We start from the raw sequence: 22,269 nt of genomic DNA, 5'->3' as shown, positions 1-22,269 counted from the left end.
TGTAGAATTGGGAGGGACCACGAGGGCCATGTGGTGCAACCCGCTGAAATGCTGGAATCTTTTGCTCAATGTGGAGCTCGAACCCACAACCCTGAGATTAAGAGACTCATGCTCTTTAATGTGCCAAATTGAAGAGAAGACTCCCTGGAAAAGACCCTGATGTTGGGAAAGATTGAGGGCACAAGGAGAAGGGGACAACAGAGGACAAGATGGTTGGACAGTGTTCTCAAGGCTACTAATATGAGTTTGACCCAACTGCGGGAGGCAGTGGAAGACAGGAGTGCCTGGCGTGCTCTGGTCCATGGGGTCACGAAGAGTCGGACACGACTAAACAACAATCTTGCATTATTCCCCTCCCCAACACAAAAACAAGAAACGATTCTCTGAGGTCTCTGTTGGCTTACTATACATACTGTGCTAAGTTTGAGAAGCAAAGCTATTACATCCCGTAGGGTGTGTTGTCATCTGAATGAAACTAAAAGGTTATCTAGATAATTTGAAATGTAACCATTACAGCCCACGATTTAGAGGCTGCAGTCAGATATAAAGCTAACTATGGCTCAGCATTACAAGAACAAGCCTAGCCCTCCCTCCAAGCTAAAATGTTCCCCAACCAGCATGGCCACAAAGATACGATTAGAAGCTTCCACTCCCATTGAAAAATTAACTGCAGTTCATCATCTACACCCTGAATTGTGGTATGGAACTGGCATGCTTCTATTATCAGACATCTAGCATTAACCAGGTGATCCGTATCAGTGCTCAGACATACCAAGGTCCACCTATAAGGCAGTGGGAAAGATAACTGCATGGATGAACATAAATTTGCATAGAGCACACAGTTCACAATGCCCTCTCTCTGCATGATGGTGAGGATAAGCTCCCTCCTCCACTATGCAAAGCAAAGGCATGAAGCAGGGAAGGATGAAATGTACCTAAGTGAAGTATGCATAGCATGCCCACACCCACACAAAGATTGGCCCTGTCTCAAATGAAACAAGCAAACCCAGAAATGTAGCTTTATGTCAGGCATAGGCAAACTCAGCCCTCTAGATGTTTTGGGACTACAACTCTCATCATCCCTGACCACTGGTTCTGTTAGCTAGGGATGATGGGAGTTGTAGTCCCAAAACATCTGGAGGGCCGAGTTTGTCTATGCCTGCTTTAGGTGATACAAGAGAAACTGCATGAAGTCAGTGCAGTTTGCACAAACCCATAAATGTCACAGGTAGAACAAGACAGAATACAAAACCGACAGCATGTTTTCAGACATGGGTATGATCACAACATGGGTATTATTCTAAGTCAGCCTCTATGGCATCCAAGTTAATACCCACATTCTGCAGAGGAGCAACTGCACCCTAAATAGAAGAGTTAAATGCCCAAATCCACAAGGAACAATTAACATGTGGGAAACTTCATGGCGCTTTCATGCATCGCCCAAGGGAACCATGTGCAAGCTGCTTGTGAAGACAACCATAGAATCATAGAGTTGGAAGAGACCACAAGGGTCATCGAGTCCAACCCCCTGCCAAGCAGGAACCCTGCCATTTCAAGTCAAAGCTGAGGATTTTGCAGAATTGGTGGACCGAGAAGTCACCCCATATGCATGTATCCACGTGGAATCCAAATCTGTCCATACAGTATGGCCAAAAATGAACTTAACTGTAAAGTGCCTAGATTAATGTAGACAACAAGTGTTGATAGCGTTGTGGAGCCTTCAGTGACAGATAGCAAAATGCCACATAGATTGCAGCAATGGATTTTAAAGTGAATCACCATCTACACCAACACACTGTAAAGGTTTCAAGAACTGGTGGCCCAGGAGACAGCTTTCTCTGCGGCAGCCTAAAAACTGCAAGTCCCTCCCTTATAGAGGTGCATCCAGCATAATTATTTGCCTTTTGTTACATGCTGAAGACACACCCTGGCCTTTGACAGCTGTAAAGTATTTTGGTGATTTACCTGGAAATTGCTAATAAATGTAGGACTGTTGTTGTAATTGTGATTGGGTTCTATGTGGTTTTAAATTCTACTATTTGAGCCACTGTAACCCATCCTGGGAATTTAGAGTGAAGGGCAGGTAGCAAGCCTTAATAACAATGATTATCATTTGTATTTGTACAGCTGCCAGCTTTGTGACTCCTGAAGGGGAGCTTCAGGGTTTTTTAACTGTGCAAACGGATTTAATCCATTTAGTGCGTTCATGATTTATGCCAGGCTTTTGGATCCACAAAGTTAACTACAGTCCACCAGCAGCTTGAGAAAACTCCCCCTTTTTGCCAACTGCCTGAGAAAAGGCTTGTCAAGCACTTGGCAAACTACAATTCATGGCTGCTTGGCGGGTCATACAGTGTGCAAGTCTGGTGAACACACATTGCATCCACCCAGATTAGCAGATTCCCTTAAAGTACAGGGCTTAAATTGCCCATCACTTTTCACACACAAGAGACAGTGGAAGTAATAAGGTGCCTGCTTTGAGGACTGAAACACTTCCCACAAATAGCCACGTTCATCTAACACAGAACGCATTCTAAAGCAAGAGTATTACAGCATCTTCTCTGAACAAATTTAATAAATACAAAATACGGATTTAAAAAATGATGATAACGATAAACATTCAGATACTGAAACAGGCAGATTTGATGGGTTGACAAGCTGCTCAACGGCAAACCTCAGCTGCAAACAGGTAAAACTGTTCAGCTGGCATAGGCCACCTGACAAATGCTAAATAGCAGAGGGAACTGGAGAGCTGAAAATCCACAATCCACATATAGTGCACACTCTTATATTTAAACCTGCCTGCTAAGGTGTTTTAGCCCAAAAGCAGTTTAGGGTTTTTCTGTTGAAAGCAGCAAAAATGGTCACAGCTACTAAATGCTGCAATACATTTTATTCACTTGAATGATTTAGGTTGAGCGAAGGGAAAAGTCTGCTGGCAATGTGCCAAAGGCACCTGCAATTATCCTGCAACAGCGGTAGAAAATTTTCCATCATGTGAAATTTAGAAGTTATTTTACCTGTTACTGTAACGGTGTAACTGCAAATGAACTGTCAGTCCACATCCATAATGGGTGGTATCCTGGTCTCCCTTTTCTGATGGAAGGCATCTCTCAGCAGAATGTGGAGAGAAGCAAATTTCCAATGATACCACCCTATCCACACACACACCCCCTCCCAAACCTTCAAGTGTCCTTGAAACCTACAGAACAAATTTTAGGGGGATGTAGGAAGAGGGGGACGCGGGTGGCGCTGTGGGTAAAAGCCTCAGCTCCTAGGGCTTACCGATCGAAAGGTCGGCGGTTCGAATCCCCGCGGCGGGGTGCGCTCCCGTTGCTCGGTCCCAGCGCCTGCCAACCTAGCAGTTCGAAAGCACCCCCGGGTGCAAGTAGATAAATAGGGACCGCTTTCTAGCGGGAAGGTAAATGGCGTTTCCGTGTGCGGCTCTGGCTCGCCAGAGCAGCGATGTCACGCTGGCCACGTGACCCGGAAGTGTCTCCGGACAGCGCTGGCCCCTGGCCTATAGAGTGAGATGGGCGCACCAACCCCAGAGTCTGTCAAGACTGGTCCGTACGAGCAGGGGTACCTTTACCTTTACCTTTTAGGGAGAGGGAAAATTGCTGAAACTGACATGTGCCTTTCATCAGAGATGTAGGAAAAACTTATACGACCCAAAGTTTCTGAACAGGCGGGTGCACTAAGAGCATTTTGAAATCACCTTCAAATTAAAAACCAAGCATGAAAATCTATGTTGCTAAAAAAGTGTGGAAGAGACCCAGAGTAGCGAAGAAGAAATGTCTATTAAATCCAAATGCCATGGTCTAATACATGTACTGAAGTTCTCCATGCTGTCATTTACACTGGTGCATAGCCACATAGAAGTACGTCAGAGCAAAGTGAATGATATACTCACAGTAAAACTGCAAGTTGCACAAAGGAAACACGGAATCATGTCTGCTGCCAACCTACATAATCCCAGAGACATTTAAAACAGATGTAATTTAGTGTCACTGTACCCAGTTATTTTTCTTTCGAAGCAACTGTCAGTGGAGTGAAGCAGGAGTGGAATGCTCAGTGCCATGACAGCACATATAGATCTAGCTTAATTGTTATGAGAGAGATAATGTCCATACAGTCCACTTTACATGTGGTTTACAGCCCCTACAAAGCCATGCTTGTGATCATGGCTCCTGGAATAAGTTAAGTCACCCTCTTGGAGCATGTAAGCTTCCTGTTTCATAGAATCATAGAACTGGAGAGCTGGAACGGGACCACAAAGATCATCTAGTCCAACCCTCTGCAATGCAGGAATCTTTTGCCCAATGTGGGGCTCAAACCCACAACCCTGAGATTAAGAGTCCATGCTCTACCAACAGAATTGACCCAGTTTGGCTTGCATCAAACTTTAAAAACTCTGGTTTCTTTTCTCAATTTAGGTTACTTTCTGCACCATCCTCTTGTGAGCACCAGTGATCCACAGATTTACATTCAGTGAACTTTTTGTACTGCATTCAATTCTGGCAACAGCTTGGGTAGCAACCATTAGACTCCTAGAAAAAAATAGGATACCCTGTCCCCTTTTAAAGCCACACATGTACAAACATAACAAAGAACCTGCCTTTTCTTAACTTCTTCAGAAATCACCTTAAAAAGAAAAGAAATGCCACTGGAAATCAAATGTGTATTAACGAGACAGTCCACTGCCAGAGTACAATGAACTGACTCAAGTTCCCTCCACCGCACCCTAATAAGCACATGGACTAAATCATAATTGCAGGCTTAGATTCTGAATAGAAACCTATTTCCAGCATTACTCACACAAGTTGCCTATTTTCATTTACATATTATGAGTAGTGTGGTATTTAATATCCAAGCACTTTAATAGGTTGCTACTCTTCCAGTTTCAGATATTCAGATTGGGATGTGTGCTGGGTCACACATGGCTAAGAAGAAATCTGAAGCGAGAATCTGTTGATCCAAGTCCAACATTTTATTTTTTAGGCAACAATGGTTGTTAGAAACAATGGAAGTGCAGGGCTTCAGATCTAGAAACATAAGAAAAGTTTTTCCAACAGCTTCCCTTTAAGCTTGTTCAGTAACTAGATTTCTTAGACATCTGTTCTGGGAATGGGTTAAGGCATGAAGGACTGGTAAGTCCTATTACCTATGCCATCCCCTTCATAATACACACGTCTTTCCTCTGGGTTGGCAAAACGTGGGTCAGGCAGTACCCCCTCGGAGGACCTGATTAAAGTGGAGAGCCTTTAAGCTGCCAATTCCTATTTTAAGCCTCTTCCAAACCTTAAAAAGTTCTGTGTTCCTTTACGAACACAAAGGGTTCCTCTATTTGTGCTGTAACCTTGAACAAGACATATTTGCTGTTCCTACAACAACTGCAAAATAGGGACACTGCCAGCTCTTGCGTGTGCTAGATTTCTGGAACAAAATCAATATAGCCAGACACGTCCTCAGACGACTGGATTTCAGACTCCCCAAATATCTTTAAAAATGTTTGGAATAGCCCGTGGAGGAGACTTAAATGTGGGGTTAATCAGTTGTTTCTGCTACGAACAGGAGCTTGCTCCAAAGCAGACTTGTAAATAGCCACTCGCTCAAGCAGAGTACCAAGGCACCTGCTGGTGACTAAGACAGTGAAGCTTTTGTAAATTTTAGGAGTTGGATCTTCTGTGGCACACTGATGTGCCATGAATAACACAGACAGGTTAAGTGGGGTGGACTAGTGACTCACGGGCTTATTTGCATGCTTTGTCTCAAGAAGCCCAACACAGAATCCTAAGCCTTTCTAAATGCAATTAAGACTGCAAACAGTTAAAAAAAAATACCTTAAACAACTTTCTTATACACTGAAGAGATGCCAGCTCCTATCAGCAGTGGCAAGATGACAGGCTGACAAAACAGAATTAAATCAAGGAGATCAGTTTGCACTGCATCTGGCATCTGCAGGCTTCATTCTCTGGAGCCTGGGATGGGTGGGGTTTTGTCTTTCAGTACAGCAAGAAAGTGACCTAAAAAGCACACTTATAAGCCTTAGTCACATGAGGCAGGAAAGTTACCGAAGGAAGTACGTGCTGTTTCCTGAACGAAGGCGGGACTTAGATTCTCACAGTGTTCAGCTGGCCAAGACAAAATGTCTTGTGCTGAACTGGAGGAGGACCCAAGTTTCTGAATGCCATGAATATCTAAGTTACCAGCGAGTTTTAAATATACCAGCCCTAGGGATGTCCGAAAGATTCCCAAGTATATACAAATGTTTGGTACTACAGGATCCGTAAGCTTTGCTCTTTCTTTTATGTTCCCCAAGATTGCTGCTTATCATTTCTTAAATGGTGTTCTATGAAGGGCAAGGGAAGTAGGAAATCCTGCGAAGGTCTCTGACTTTTCTCTAAATTCCTGTTCCATCTGCCAGCCGGCACTTACTAAAAAAGGAAACAATATTTATGATGGGTCACAAAAAGGATTTCAAATGACTAGCATGCACTGGATTTCTTTTTTTTTTTAACGTCTGTTTATTAAGTTTTTTACACAAGTCTCCAAACAATCATCTAAAACAATATCGTAATATACATAAAAAAGCGAAAAAGATGATAAAAGATTAAAGAGAAAAAAAAGAAGAAAAGAAGTTAGACAAAATGGGTAAAAGAGAAAAGAAGGAAAAAGGTAAAAAAAAAAAAAAAACAGAAAAGAAAAGGGGAAAAAACAAATATAACAACAAAGTGACTTCCATCCTTCCCGGTTTGGGTAACAAAATCCTTATGGCTTACTCGCTGATTACATTACCAATACAGTTGTTCAGACATTGCAGGTATTACATTCCATCCACTGAGACTTTCTTCACTCCGAAAGTTACTTCAACATAACCCAGGAATTTACTCCAGTCATTTATTAACTTGGTATTATTTTGGTGCCTAATTCTTTGTGTTAATCTCGCTAGTTCTATATATTGGATTAGTTTCAACTGCCATTCTTTAATTGAGGGGGTATTCGGCGTTTTCCAGTTCTGCGCCAGTAAAATTCTGGCCGCAGCCGTGGCATATTGGAAGAAGTTTTCGTCTTCTCTTCTAATCTCCTCTCCTACCATTCCTAAAAGAAAAGTCTCTGGTATCTTAGGGAAGTTATACTTTAATATTTTCTTTAATTCTTCATAAATTTGATCCCAGAATCCTCTCACCACCTCGCAGGTCCACCACATATGGAAGAAGTTTCCCACCTTGTTCTTACATCTCCAGCAGGTGCTGTCTCCGGATTTGTACATCTTCCCCAGACTTGCCGGGGTGATGTACCAACGATACATCATCTTCTCTAAGTTTTCTCGGAGAGCAGCACATGCCGTAAACCTCATACCCTTCTTCCATAGCTTCTGCCACTTTTCCTGTTCCACATTATGTCCTAGATCTCTGGCCCATTTGACCATGACCCCTTTGACTACCTCGTCTTTAGTTTCCCAGGTTAGCAGTTGCTTGTACATTTTAGAGAGGAGTTTACTGTTAGATTCCAATATTTCTACCTGATATTTCGATTTTTTATCACTCATCCCGATTTTTTTATGTTCGAGCCACAACGCATTAACCTGGTGGTATTGGAGCCAACTGTTTAGTTTTCCTTTTACTTCCTCATAAGGTCTGATCTTCCAACCGCCTTCCCGTTTAACTAAGAGATCTTCGTATGTCCATCTTTGCCCTTCTTGATTTATTTTTTTTAATGTTATAATATCAATTGGGGAGAGCCACCAGGGCGTGCTGCCTTCAATCACTTTTTTATTCCTGTTCCAGGCTTCCAGTAGGGAACCTCTAATGATGTGATTTGAGAAGCTTTTATGGGCTTTCCCTTTATCCTGCCAAAGATAGGCGTGCCAGCCAAACCTGGCATCAAAGCCTTCGAGATCCAATAAGTCTGGGTTTTTTAAGGTCGCCCATTCCTTTACCCAGCAGAGGCAGGCAGCGTCATAGTAAAGTCTTAGGTCTGGGACTGCAAAGCCCCCCCTCTCTCTCGCGTCCGTCAAGAGTTTAAACTTAATCCTAGCCCTTTTCCCCTGCCAAATGAATTTCGCCAAAGTTTTCTGCCAGATCTTAAAACATGACGTTCCTCTAATTATAGGGATATTCTGGAAAAGAAACAGTAATTTTGGTAAGATGTTCATCTTGATCGCAGCCATTCTACCTGTCCACGACAACTTTAACCTATTCCAAGTATCTAAGTCTTTTTTAATTTCTTTCCAGACCTTGGTGTAATTATGTTCTAATAGGTTTATATTCTTTGGGGAGATCCAAATTCCCAGGTACTTGACTTTTTTTACCACCTTAATACCAACCGACTGCTCCAACTGCTTCTTAGCTTCTTCATCTAAGTTCTTCACTAAAATTTTAGTTTTTTTCTTATTTAATTTAAACCCCGACAGTTTACCAAATTCCTCTAAGATCTTTACAGTATTACTAACGCTGTCCAGTGGGTCTTCTAGGGTTAACACCAGGTCGTCGGCATATGCCTTTAGCTTGTATTCCTTCTCTCCAATTCTTATTCCCCTTATACTTGATGATTCTCTTATTTTGTTTGCGAGCATCTCCAGAACCATGATGAATAAAAGAGGAGATAGTGGGCAACCTTGTCTTGTGCCCTTCGTTATTGTAAAGGGGTTAGTGAGACTATCGTTTATAATCAGCCTCGCCCTTTGTCCTGAGTAGATTGCCTTTATTCCTTCGAGGAACGGACCATCCATTCCTACTATTTTCATACATTGTATTAAGAATTTCCAGGAGACATTGTCGAATGCTTTTTCAGCATCAATGAAAATCAATGATGCCGGGGTGTCTATCTTCATGTCTAGATACTCAATAATGTTCACTAAGTGCCTGACATTATCTTTTAACTGTCTATTTGGTAAAAATCCCACTTGGTCTTTATGGATGGTTTTCACTAGGTACTTCTTCAGCCTGCTCGCCATAATATCTGCAAAAATCTTATAATCATTGTTGAGCAGGGAGATTGGTCTATAATTTCTTATATCCGTTTTCTCTGTTTCTGTTTTTGGTATTAACGTAATATGTGCCTCCCTCCATGACTCGGGGATCCTGCCTCCCTGTAGGATGTTGTTAATAACCTCACTGAGTACTGGTGCAATATATTCCCCTAATGTTTTATAATATTTGGCAGTTAGTCCATCAGGGCCGGGTGCCTTCCCAATTTTCATTTTCTTGATAGTCTCTTTAACCTCCTCTACTGTAATCCTCTTGTTTAGATGTTTTTTATCCTCTTCCGTTAGGCGGATCCCTCCGCATTCAGCCAGGTACTTTTCTATTTCTGCATCAGCCTCCTCTCCCTTCTCGTACAGCTTTTCATAGAATTGAATGAACCTTCTTTCTATTTCGGCTGTCTCTTCCACTATCTTGTCATCTACTATAAGTTTATTTATCACATTTTGCTTTTTTCTTTTCCTGAGCTGCCATGCTAGAAGCTTCCCGCATTTATTTGCTGACTCGAAAAATCTCTGCTTCATGTACTTAATTTTCCACTCAACCTCCTGATTTAATAGTGCAGAGTATTGTGCTTGTAACATGTTAGTAGTTTGTTTAAGCCTATCGTCTCCTGGTCTTATCGTTAGTTTCCTTTCGCAGTCTTTTAGCTGGGCAAGGATCTCTTCTTTCTTTTGGTTTCTCAGTTTTTTCCTGTAGCTATTTTGTTGTATCAGGAGGCCTCTCAAGACCGCCTTACCTGCGTCCCAGACTATATCAATGGGAGTGTTCTTATTCAAGTTTAGGTCGAAGTAGTTCTTGAGGGTATCTTTTGCCTTAACTATCACCTCCTCAATGTCGAGGAGGTACTCATTCATTCTCCACCTATATGGGCCTGATGTTTCCTTTTTTATTTCTAGGACTATTGGGCAGTGATCTGATAAGGTTCTGGGTTGGATTTCGCATTCCCTAACTCTAGTCGCAATTGTTCTTGATGTCCAAATTTGGTCTATTCTGCACCAGCTCTGATGGGGTTCCGAGAAATAAGTGAATTGCTTTGCAACCGGGTTTTTGTACCTCCATATATCAATTAAGTCAAAATTCTCCTCAAGATTTTTAAAGGACCTTGGGAGCTTCCCTTGATTCACTTTCCCCTTCTTTATGTTCCTATCCAGTTCCGGTACTGGTACCCCATTTAAGTCCCCAAGCAGGATTAATTTATGATCTTCCAACTCCAACAATATTTGTTCTAACTTCCTAAAGAATTCAGCTTTATTTGTGTTAGGGGCGTAGACCGTTACCACGTTAAACTTTTCTCCCTGGCAGTTAAGTTGAATTCCCACTATTCTCCCTTCATCATCTTTGCAGATTAGTGCCGGCTCCCATTTTTCTTTGGCATATATCACTACTCCCTTTTTCTTATTTATTCCCGAATTGACAAATTCTACCCCAAATTTTTTATTTACCAAGATGTGTCTGTGTTTTTTTGCTATGTGGGTCTCTTGGAAGCAGATTATGTCATAATTCTTATTTTTCACGGCTTTCTCAATTTTATTCCTTTTACGTTTTTCATTCAATCCGTTCACATTCCAAGATAAAAGTTTCAGTGTGGATGTTATTGTTTAAGTTTAAACTACAGTAAACACTCAGAACAGTTCAACAATCTTAAAATCTGGCGCCCTTGCTCTCTGGGGCCTCCTCCTCTCCTGCCGCCTCTTCTCCCACTGCGGCATCGCTCTCTTCATTCTCTTCTTCGGCTTCTCTTTCTTCCCTTCCCGGCCCCCTCCCCCTCCATTTCTCTTGTCTCTCAACCACCTCCCCGTCCAATATCCTATTTTCTATCTTGCCGAGCTCCTTCTCATACCTTCTCAGGAATTTTTCGGCTTCCTGTGTGTCCAATAACCTGAACTTTTTATCTTTATAAAAGAAGGTAATCCCTTCGGGGAATTCCCATCTATACTGTATGTCATTTCTTTTTAAAATACCTACCACTTGTCTAAATCCTTCTCTTTTACGTAACAGTCTTATTGGTATTTCTTTGTAAATGATTATAGGTCTCCCTCCAATTTTTAACTTGTTCCGGTAGCTTGTTTTTAGAATCAGGTTTTTCATTTCCAGTGAGTTAAAAATCACTAGGCAGTCCCCTATGAATTTATTTGGTTTTACGTGTGGGGGTCTCATTTTAATTCTAAATGCATTCTCGATAGTTAGAGCCACTTCTTCCTCATTTAATCCCAGCCATTTTGATAATTCCTTAATCATTTTTCCTTTTACATCCTCATTCCTTTCTTCTTCCACTCCTCTAAATTTTAAGTGAAGTTGTTTTTGTCTCAGTTCCGTCATGGCCAGATTATCCCAAATCCGTTCCTGAGCTTTATTTAGTTCTCTCAGGTCTTCCTTCATCTTTACTGACTCCCTTTTCTGTTCCCTCACCTCTTTCTGCATTTTTTTATTGGATTCCTCGATTATTTTGGATTTGGTGGTTAACTCTTGGATTTTAATTGACAGTGCTCCGACTGCCCCTTCTATTTTTTTATCAATCATCTCCTGCATTTCTTCCAGTTTACTTTCCATATGCGATTCATTTTGCTTAAATTCCTCCTTAATTTTAGCCCACAGGCATTCCAAATCTCTTATTTCTTCTTGTCTTGAGGATTTTCTATCCCCTGGGGTCCCCCCTCCCCTTCTCCCATCTCTCCCCAACATTGCTAACTCTTTCCCTTACCGGGCCCACACTTTTACTCTAGCAGTTCCGCGTAGGAGAGGGAATAGGGGAGACAGGAGGGGGAATTAAAATCTGGACCTAGGCTAAACCACAAGGAAATGGATCAACAACAGTTACAAGTTAAACGGTGAACAAGTACCAAATTAAGCAGTGAACAGTAAGGGCGTGTTTCTGGCCACTCCCGCAAGACTTTCTCCCACCCCGTTCTCGAAGCTCTTTAGTAAATCTCTTATGTACGTCAGTTCACCTTGTCCCCAGCAGGGGGTGGGCTAGTCCGAGCCCAGGGTCTCAGCAAAGCAATTATCTCTAACGAAGTAGAATAAGCTACACGACCCCCCCTCAGTTTCGTTATATGTCTGAACATCCAAATACCAGCGTCGACAGTGGATATTAACGGTGAATAACTAGCGGGCTCCGCTGATCAGTTCTAAAAACGCTGAGGCGGTAAGGAGCGGTTCTGAGTGCCTATATAGCAGGGCGTCTATATGGGACGTCGCAGCAGAAGGTTCTGAATTTACTGTTCCTTCGCCCGCGATGAAGATCTTAAGACGCTTAAAGTTCTTAAAATTCTTAAGACACTTGAGGTTTCTTGCAGCTTTCTATCCTCCCCCAAGTAGAGTCCTTTGACAAGTAGAGAATAACCACAGATACGAAATTAATTAGAAACTGTTTACGTCAGGTTACGAACACGCGAACTAGCAAATTTGTCCAGGTGGAGGAGTCCAAGTTAAAAATTAACCAATAACTCTAAGCAGAGTCCTCCTTGTCATTTGAGTTCATATGCATAGATATCCCCCGGTTCTTCTTTACGGTTTCCAAAATTAATGTCCACAGTCTCTCCTCTCGCCGAGGGTTTATTGTTTGTACTCACTCAGTCGGATTAGCAGGAACTTCCTTCCTCATTCCTGCAACTTTGTATCAGCGCCATTTTAATCCGTCTGCCGGGTGGACACCAAACAGGTAGAAATCCAAGGGCATCCAGGCTTCTCCCAGTTTTTAGCCATCGTCTTTCCTCTGTTGGAGATTGCACACACTGGGGAATCCGTTCTAAACATGTGGAAGCTCGTCGCTTTCTCCAGTGGAAGCTAGAGGCTTCTCAACGCGGAGTCGGTCTTCCCCTGATTGCGCTCGCGGCTCCGTCACCCCCGCGACCTCTCTTGACGAAAAGCCCCGAAAAGACGGCGGTTCCGCTCTCACGCTGCCAGGTGACCCATCCCCCAAGGGTCCCCCCCTTGGGATTTTTGGGGCTCGCAGAGCCTTTGCGGTACCCCAAGCCTCCGCGATGATCGAAAAAACCCAAGCTGGGCTTTTCCGCGCTTCCTCGCTGTCCGCGACCGGAACCGGAAGTCTCGCATGCACTGGATTTCTGGCAACACCTCTGACCCTAATGCCCTCTGTTAGAGGGGCATACCAAAAATGAGCAGGGCCACCCAACCCTCTCTCCCTGCCACTCCCATTTCTGTTTCTGACACCTTTCTCTCGCCCTCGCCACCCAGATGGCAACTGGGGAAAGGGCAGATCGTTCTTGACAGAGTCCTGAACCAATCACTTGCAGTGGGTTTCCATCACTACATCTATTTCACTACATCTTTCTCCTCTCACAAAATGGGGCTGAGGGCTGCCCACCCCAGCTCAAAATGTTCTACCGGCCATGTAGCAGCTACCCGTGAGGCTGAGATAACAAATATCTGATCAAATCACACTGGTTGGGCCAACAGAATGGTCTGCCCAAAATAACCAGTCTCTGGGTTTCAAGGGCAAGGCCAACCAGTCAGGGGCCTGCCCTCACGGCTGGGTAAATTATTTTAATTAGGGTTTCAGCCAGATGCCCAGTAGGGAAATTGAACTTAGAAACTATAAAAAATGAAATTTTATTGCATGCCCATTTTTCTGTTCACCACACCCAAAGCTGGAAACACAAGAATTACCAGCTTGCTTACCCTCACACCACCTAAAATAGTAAACTAATATTAGAGCTGAAAGGGGCACCCTCCAGACAGACTTCCACTCCCATCGGCCTCAACCAGCAAGTCTAACTGCCAGGATAATGGGAATTGTAGTCTGAAATCTGGAGGGCCACAGGTTCCCCTCATTACAGGGCTGCGGAAATGGTTCAAAGAGCTCCTTCATATGATACAGTAACATAGTAACCAACATAGTAACTAATTTCAGGAAAAAACTGAAATGACCATGGGGCCTTTGTAACACTACTTTTGGAGAAGAAAAAAGTTTTGGAGAAGAAAACAGGAAATGGGCAACTACTCAAACACACTATTTCGTAAAACGAATCATCATAACTATTAGGATGAAATGCAGATTTTTCTTTAAATTCATATGCAGCGGGAATACTAAAGCACATGTGAATATGTAAGATCACACCACTGTCCTCACTGCAAAACAATAGATAAGAATAGTTTTTTGGCCTTGTAGCCTAAACTTGCCACAAAATATATTACCTTCCCTAACCACCCAAAGCCACTATGAATAAACACATCAAACATACCAGTAACTTCTGTTAAGATACACAGCCTCAGGCTTTTAGCAAATCTCCTGGGAAATAATCTCCCAGTGGAGAATGTTAAGGACATGGCTACTTTATAGTAGTTATTCAACTGTAAAAAATGGTCAGGTTTGCCAGTGTGAGCTTTTGCAACATACCTGGCTCTATGCCTCCAGAAAGTCATCTCACACATTACATGGCAACAACCACACATTTGCCACTCAACAGAGATTTGCAGCTAATCACAGCTGGCAAGCTTACTTGTATCATACGTGTTTGTTGACTTTACAGGACAAGTTCACAGTCCAATTACTTTTACTATAAAATCACTACATTGAAAATATCATCAATTGAAAGAAATAGTAGTTAATTAACAATATTCTGCCGACTAAATCTAAATTTCAAGTATGCATGCCCACATGCCAGCTGGCCTCAAAACCTTCTCTTCCACTTTACATCCACAAGCATTGCCACTTCTAGGATGGACCTGCATATGTCAAAGGACCAACCAGAACAATATTTGTTGGATTGATTTGATAAATCCTTTTGTTTAGCTAATAAAGGGAGCCAAGGAGTCATCAGGTAGAATATATATATGAGAGAGATTAATTAACTGATTAGGATATAATTATTATTCTTTTCAACCAACTAACCTAAGCTAAGCCATAAAATCTAGTCACAACTTGCAGAAAGAAAAGTTGGTTAGAGCACGGTGCCGATTTCCCTTCTCTAGCAGCAGAATATTCCCAGGAACTCCCTTTTCAAGGGAGTCACTTCACACGCCCGGCTGCCATTCCTCAAGTGCGCAACAATCCCGAGTAGAAGAGTAAAGGAGACGTTCCTTGCAGGTGTGAACCAGGCCACGCTTTCCACTAGGGGCGAGGTGCGTGCGTGGGGAAGGCTTCAAAGGTTCCAGGCGCGCGCCCGAAGGCAGATATCGGGCGTCACGTGTGAACAGAACCCTTGACCTGCGTCAGACCCGGAGTCCACCCGCGCCACGTTTTAACCTCCCCCCCCCCGCCCCGCTCACGCCGGCCTCACCGGGGGAGTAGAGCTCGGCCAGCTCGCGGGCTCCGGCGTGCTGGGCTCCCCAGCGGGGACCGGCGCCGTCGGGGTCCCCTTGGGCAGCTGACGCAGCGGCCTCCGCCTCGGACACCGCCCTGCTGGCCCCGGCCGCCCGGCCCCGGGCGCACTCGGCCGTGGCCCCGCCGCGGCCTCGCTCCCCGCCTTCGTCCTGCTGCTCGCGGAGGCCGGCCTCGTCCTGGAGCTCCGGCCCCGCCATGGCTCGCGCTCCAGCGCCCGGGGCGCCTCCCGGCAGAAGCGACGAGGGCGGCGGCGGCAGCAGCATCGCGAGGCAACCCGCCCAAAGGCCAGCCGCCGCGCGCCACTCGCCGCCTCTTTCTCGCCCTGCAGGAGGGAGGGGGCACGGAGGGACGGGGCGGGCCCACAGCTCCGGGCCACGCCCCTCCGAAGTGGAGGGCCCGGCCAATCAGAGGAGCTCCGTTGGCCGCAGCCGGCCAATGGCGCCCGAGCTGGCGAGTGGGAGGGAGGGGCGACCGCCTGGGGGGGACGGCGGGTTCAGGTCCCCGCCCACTCCTCTTCAGGGAGGTGCTGGAGGGAACGCCCCTTTTTCCTCGCGGCTCGCTCTCTTTTCTGCCTCGCCCGCAGGCGGCGTTACGGAGGGGGAGGGGGGGGGCAACACATGTGGGAGCCTCGGCGCCGCGCGCTATAGGAAAAGGGGCAACCCCCCCCCAGCTGCAAATTCCGAACCGCGCCTCGGACTTTAGGACGGAGCAGTGGGGTAGCGTGGGGGGTGCAGGGGGGGCCGGGCGCACCGGGCGCAACATCTGGGGGTTAGGGTTAGGGGGCGCAAATCCACGGGTTAGGGGGCGCAAATTACTTGCCTTGCCCCGGGTGCTGACAACCCACGCTACGCCACTGGGACGGAGCAATGCAAAAAAAATTGGGGGGGGGCGGCTGCTTCTGTAGCATCAAATCCAGATAGGCGGCTAGTACAGTGGTACTTCGGGTTACATACCCTTCAGGTTACATACCCTTCAGGTTACAGACTCCGTTAACCCAGAAATAGTACCTCGGGTTAAGAACTTTGCTTCAGGATGAGAACAGAAATTGTACTCCGGCGGCGTGGCGGCAGCAGGAGGCCCCATTAGCTAAAGTGGTGCTTCAGGTTAAGAACAGTTTCAGGTTAAGAATGGACCTCCGGAACGAATTAAGTTCTTAACCCGAGGTACCACTGTATAGGGTCTTTGATGTATGGAAGTGAGAGCTGGACCATAAAGAAGGCTGGTCGCCGAAGAATTGATGCTTTTGAATTCTGGTGCTGGAGGAGACTCTTGAGAGTCCCATAGACTGCAAGAAGATCAAACCTCTCCATTCTGAAGGAAATCAGCCCTGAGTGCTCACTGGAAGGACAGATTGTGAAGCTGAGCCTCCAGTACTTTGGCCACCTCATGAGAAGAGAAGACTCCCTGGAAAAGACCCTGATGTTGGGAAAGATGGAGGGCACAAGGAGAAGGGGACAAAAGAGGACGAGATGGTTGGACAGTGTTCTCGAAGCTACAAACATGAGTCTGACCAAACTGCGGAAGGCAGTGGAAGACAGGAGGGCCTGGCATGCTCTGGTCCATGGGGTGACGAAGAGTCAGACACAACTAAACGACTAAACAACATAGAGTGTTTAAATTAAACGTTCAGGTATTTTTCAGAAGGGTGTGTTGTGTCGCTCTTGGCTGTTGCAGCAAAAGCAGAGTGTTTGTTGCTGACATCATAAAAGGGTAATGGAAGTTTATTAGGGCGTCAGCTTTTATAGGCTACAGCTCACTTCACCAGATACATGAAGTGTTCCACAGTACTGAGTTACAGGTGTGCACAAACACTCACACACACAGCTTGCTGCAAAGAAAGGGAGATTGCAAATGGGTCAGAAACATCGTGTTTCAAATGTGAGGTTGCATTTAAATAATCGTTGAATGGCTGTTGTAGAAGTTGCTTTGGCACCAGCCATGGGAAAGCGACATATAAATCAAGGCAGCTTTTGCCTTCAAATGGCAGTCTTTAAAAACAAAATAAAATGTATAGATAAATGAAGCCCGGGTTGCCTTGTTCAGAAGTAATGGCAGCGCCGGCCCACCCATGAGGCAGGGTTGAGCGGTGGTCTCAAGAAGCATGGTTTCTTGAACTCCTGGGAGCTGGGCTGATTCCCAAATAAGTGTGCTAGGAGAGCAAAGTTCAGAGACATGGGAACATAGGAAGCTGCCTTGTAGGGAGTTGGACCATTGATCTATGATCTAGCTCAGTATTTTCAACAATAACTGGGAACAACTCTCCAGGACTTCAAGATTGGTCTCCTCGCCCTACCTGAAGATGCTTAGGATTGAACCCGGAGCCTTCTGCACAAAAAGCAGGTGCTCTACCACTGAGCCACAATATACTTTTGGGGACAAAATAATAATAATTGAGGAATATTGTGGTCTTCATGCCCTTCTTCTGGTCTTTCTGGAGGCATCTGGTAGACCAGTTCTGGAAAGAGAAGAAAGCTGGGTTGACGTCATTCTATTTTGACAATGTCCCCTATTATCCATTCGTTCCTGTGCTTCTTATACCCTGGTCCTATGCATATTTACTTGGAAACGTGTCTTGCTTGAGTTTGATCCTAAGCATAAGTGTACATGGGACTTAAAGAATGCCTTTGTCTATCGCTATTATGCCACATCTTGTGATGATAACCATTGTAACCATAGTAGCATCGACTCATAATGTTGTGCCATGACCGTGTCATGGATTGGTTAGCAACACTGGCATAGTATTATAGGCATGGCGTTGCACTGATGCAACTGTCCTGGAGCCTAGCTTTATTGATTTATTTGCCAATATTTGTATCTTACAAGACTAGGCCCAAATGACTCCTTGCTCATTCATTATGTCACAAGCAACCAGAGGGAAGCGATGGAACATACAAGTGTGAATGTGAAGTGGATAACCAGTGGGTGCAAGAGAAGTCGAAATCTTACTGTTTTATTTATTTGAAAATTTTTGGGTAATAATTTTTTATTGAAATTTTTAAAAAATTGACATATATACTTCAATATATAATAAATTTATCTTTTCTTAACTTTCAGGGTGTTTTAATTCTGCCCCCCCTTTTGCTGCACAATACCCTCTATTTCATATACTGTACAGTGGTACCTCTGGTTTAAATACTTAATTCGTTCCAGAGGCCCATTCTTAACCTGAAACTGTTCTTAAACTGAAGCACCACTTTAGCTAATGGGGCCTCCCACTGCCACCACGCCACCGCTGCGCAATTTCTGTTCTCATCCTGAAGCAAAGTTCTTAACCCGAGGTACTATTTCTGGGTTAGCGGAGTCTGTAACCTGAAGCGTCTGTAACCTGAAGTGTCTGTAACCCAAGGTACCACTGTATCAACACAACAATACTGTATGCTCTAATTCTTTCTGCTGCTTATATTTCAAACCCTGCTTGCGAGTTCATCAAACCATAATATGTCTTTAAATAGTCCAGAAAAGGCTTCCATTCTTCCACAAAGCTCTCATTGTTAGATTTTTCTATTTTGGCTGTTAACTTTGCCAATTCTGCATAGTCCATCACCTTGCTTATCCATTCTTTGGTGGGAACTTCATCTTACTTTGATTTGCCAAGAATTGTACTGTATACTGCTTAATTGACAAAAGTCTTTAAGCAGCTTACATAAAACTATATAAAATATTAATTAAAAGTATGAGCCACATTTTGTACTATTTTGGTTGATATTACCCTGCTGTGGATTTTGGATTCTTCATCCAATAGCCAACTTTAGCATAGGACGTGAAGAAGAGTTGCTCAGCCAACCTCAGTGTGATATCAGAATGTATGGTCAATGGCACTGCTTTTGTGACAACTGGACAAAAATGATCACCTAGACCAGGAGTGAGGACCAGCTGTTGTTGGACTACAACTCCCATAATCCCTGATCATCAGCCACAAGGGCTGGGAGTGACAACAACTCTAGAGCCACAGGTTCCCCAGCCCTGGCATAGACTGTGGTGATTTCTAGATGGCTAGCCATGTTAGTCTACAGCAGCAAAATTACCAGATCTGTCAAAGTCCACAAAACATGCCCCAATTAATATTGTACCTATTTTTTTTTTAAGCGCCACAAGAATCTTTGGTTGTTTTAGATTGTGATGAGACAGTAAAGGTGCCCAGACCCCAATAAAAAGGCAGAAAGAAACAGCAGCACATCCAAAGCAATTTCTTTTGGCTGCCTATTGTGGAACACGGGAAGCCTTGTTGCTTTCTTTTGTGCAGGCCACGGAACAGTGCGTCTGAAGAAGCAGCTCTGCCGGGATGCATTATTAAATAGAGAAGGTAAAAGCCAATCTGGAGTAATTTCCAAGTTGCAGCGTGCCAGACTTGGGAACAGTGGCGTAGCGTGGGTTGTCAGCACCCGGGGCAAGGCAAGTAATTTGCGCCCCCTAACCCATGGATTTGCGCCCCCTTACCCTAACCCCCAGATGTTGCTCCCGGTGCGGCCGGCCCCCCCTGCACCCCCCAAGCTACGCCACTGCTTGGGAATGTAGAAAAGGAGTGGGAGCACATAACCCTCGTTTCCGGAAGGGACCCTAAGGAGGTCTCCCCCACTTCACTTGCTTCTGCTGGAGAAAGGCCTGTGCTCCCTGAGGGGAGCTAGGGTGCAGACTGTAGTCAGGGACTTATAAAGGGACTGTCAGTCAGCCCTACAGAGCGAACTCTGTAGTCCTATATACCATTTTTGCAGCATTTTTAAAAAAGTTAAATGAATTATTATTATTATTATTATTATTATTATTATTATTATTAATTGAATTTATATACCGCCCTATACCCGGAGGAATGAATGAATGGCTGCATAACAAATGCAGAAACCAAAGACCACTGGGTGTCAAATACAAATTTAAAAACAACTGTGGAGTATTTGCCAAATATTTGAACATGCAGCTGGGTGGATCTTTTCCAAATCCTGCTTTTTTAACCTCTTCTGGACATGAAATCTTGCTGCTTATGTCATCTTAAAACACTAGGCTGTGTACACACCATATGTTTAAAGCACATTGTTTACCCCACAGAATCGTGAGAGCTGTGTGTTTACCTCCCACGGAACTACAATTCCCAGCACCCTTAAGAAACTACAGTTCGCAGGATTCTTTGGGGGAAGTCATGTGCTTTAAAGGTATGGTGTGCACCCAGTCCAAGAGACCTTTTCATTCCTCTGGGCACATGGAAACCTGCTTCACATCCAGACACTCTGAACGCAGCTGTGCATATCAGACTGACCTGACTGTAATCATTAACCTATTTCTGAAAACAGATAAGTTGAATAATTAGAGAAAGATGAGTCTATTGAGCAAATGGTTGGCTAATATTATCTCTGTTTTCCTGGATTTACTGGGCAAAAGGTCTCTTTAATCAAGTCCCATAGCAACCAACAGTGTGAATCTCCATAATTCAAGTTTCCCTATTACAGCATTGCAGATAAATGCTTTCAAATTTTATCGTCTTTTTTTTTTTTTTAGTGGTACACAACAAGCTAATTGCCTAGAAGCTGATTTTACTCAACGTAAGTACCTTACTTCATGTCTGCCTTTTAATCTGAACGATATTTATGCCCTGTTTGGTGCTAGATACTGAAAACTTAAAAAAGCAGCAACATCACCTTGCCAACAAAGGTCCGTATAGTTAAAGCCATGGTTTTCCTGGTAGTGATGTATGGAAGTGAGAGCTGGACCATAAAGAAGGCTGATCGCCGAAGAATTGATGCTTTTAAATTATGGTGCTGGAGGAGACTCTTGAGAGTCCCATGGACTGCAAGAAGATCAAACGTATCCATTCTTAAGGAAATTAGTCCTGAGTGCTCAATGGAAGGACAGATCCTGAAGCTGAGGCTCCAATACTTTGGCCACCTCATGAGAAGAGAAGACTCCCTGGAAAAGACCCTGATGTTGGGAAAGATGGAGGGCACAAGGAGAAGGGGACGACAGAGGACGAGATGGTTGGACGGTGTTCTCGAAGCTACAAACATGAGTCTGACCAAACTGTGGGAGGCAGTGGAAGACAGGAGTGCCTGGCGCGCTCTGGTCCATGGGGTCACGAAGAGTCGGACGCGACTAAACAACTAAACAACAACAACTGAAAACTGAAACATTTGGAGAATATTCTCCAAGTATCCATACATCCAGAGAACATCTAGAGGAACAAAATGCAAGGGAGAATGTTGAATTACAAATTCATTTCAGCTCTGCCTGAACTCCTAGCATACAGTGGCCTTGCTAAGTATGCTCTTATTACTCTGAGCTGCTGATTTAATTAAATAATTAGATAAAATGGTTATCTGGCAGCATCTTTCCAGGTTTTCAAGCAGGGGTCTGTCCCTTCCCTACCAGGAAATACAAGGGTTTACACTTAAAACCTTCTGTGTGCAATCTACCACTGGATGACCGGGAAAGGTAAAAATCTCCCGATTAAAGAGTATTCTTGGAGGAATTACTCCTGGGGCCATTCTGTACCCTGCTTCAGTTGAGGTCCACAGAAATTTCTGGGTTAGCCCAATTCTGAGCGCAAGAAAGATATTGTGTCTATAGAGGTCGCACAGTAGACAGCGGCTGCTTCACAGAAAGGGGGTCTCAGTTTCTTTTCTTTTTTAAAAACTATATTTTTATTAAGTACAAATTAGAAAACATACATGTTTACAACAAAAGAAAATACAAAAGAAAAAGAAGATACATATAACCAAGTAAAAAAAATAATTAGAGAATATTTTGTCTCTTTTCATTTTACAGTTATTTATACCTCTAAAATGCTATTCACAATAAAGGAGTGAAATGAAAGATAAGATGTCAGAAAAAAAGAACAAAGAAAAAATAAAGAAGTAAAAGAAAAAGATCATAGGTGAAAACTTTTAAAGGTAGATAAGTACTCACAATACATAGCCGTTTCCCATCTATATTTATATTCAATTGTATAATTTCATCTTGTCCTTATCTACCTTAAATAAAGTGGGTTGTTTTTTTTTAAAAAAAGAC

General features: G+C 43.9%; 1 protein-coding gene across 1 annotated transcript in view; it reads right to left on the bottom strand.

Moving 5' to 3' along the window:
* Positions 1-15,554, bottom strand: part of LOC309373036 (plasmanylethanolamine desaturase 1-like) — a 40,149-nt gene extending 24,595 nt beyond the window's left edge. The window contains exon 1 of the mRNA XM_081917211.1: positions 15,233-15,554. Within this exon, the coding sequence (XP_081773337.1) occupies positions 15,233-15,539 (307 nt within the window). The 5' untranslated portion in view covers positions 15,540-15,554. The remainder of the gene's footprint in view (positions 1-15,232) is intronic.
* Between the last annotated feature and the right edge of the window lie 6,715 nt (positions 15,555-22,269).

This window comes from Podarcis melisellensis (genome assembly GCF_964234715.1).
Source record: "Podarcis melisellensis genome assembly, chromosome: 6".
Classification (NCBI taxonomy): Eukaryota; Metazoa; Chordata; class Lepidosauria; order Squamata; family Lacertidae; genus Podarcis; species Podarcis melisellensis.
The sequence above is the reverse complement of the archived record's forward strand: the minus strand, read 5'-3'. Positions and strand labels throughout refer to the sequence as shown.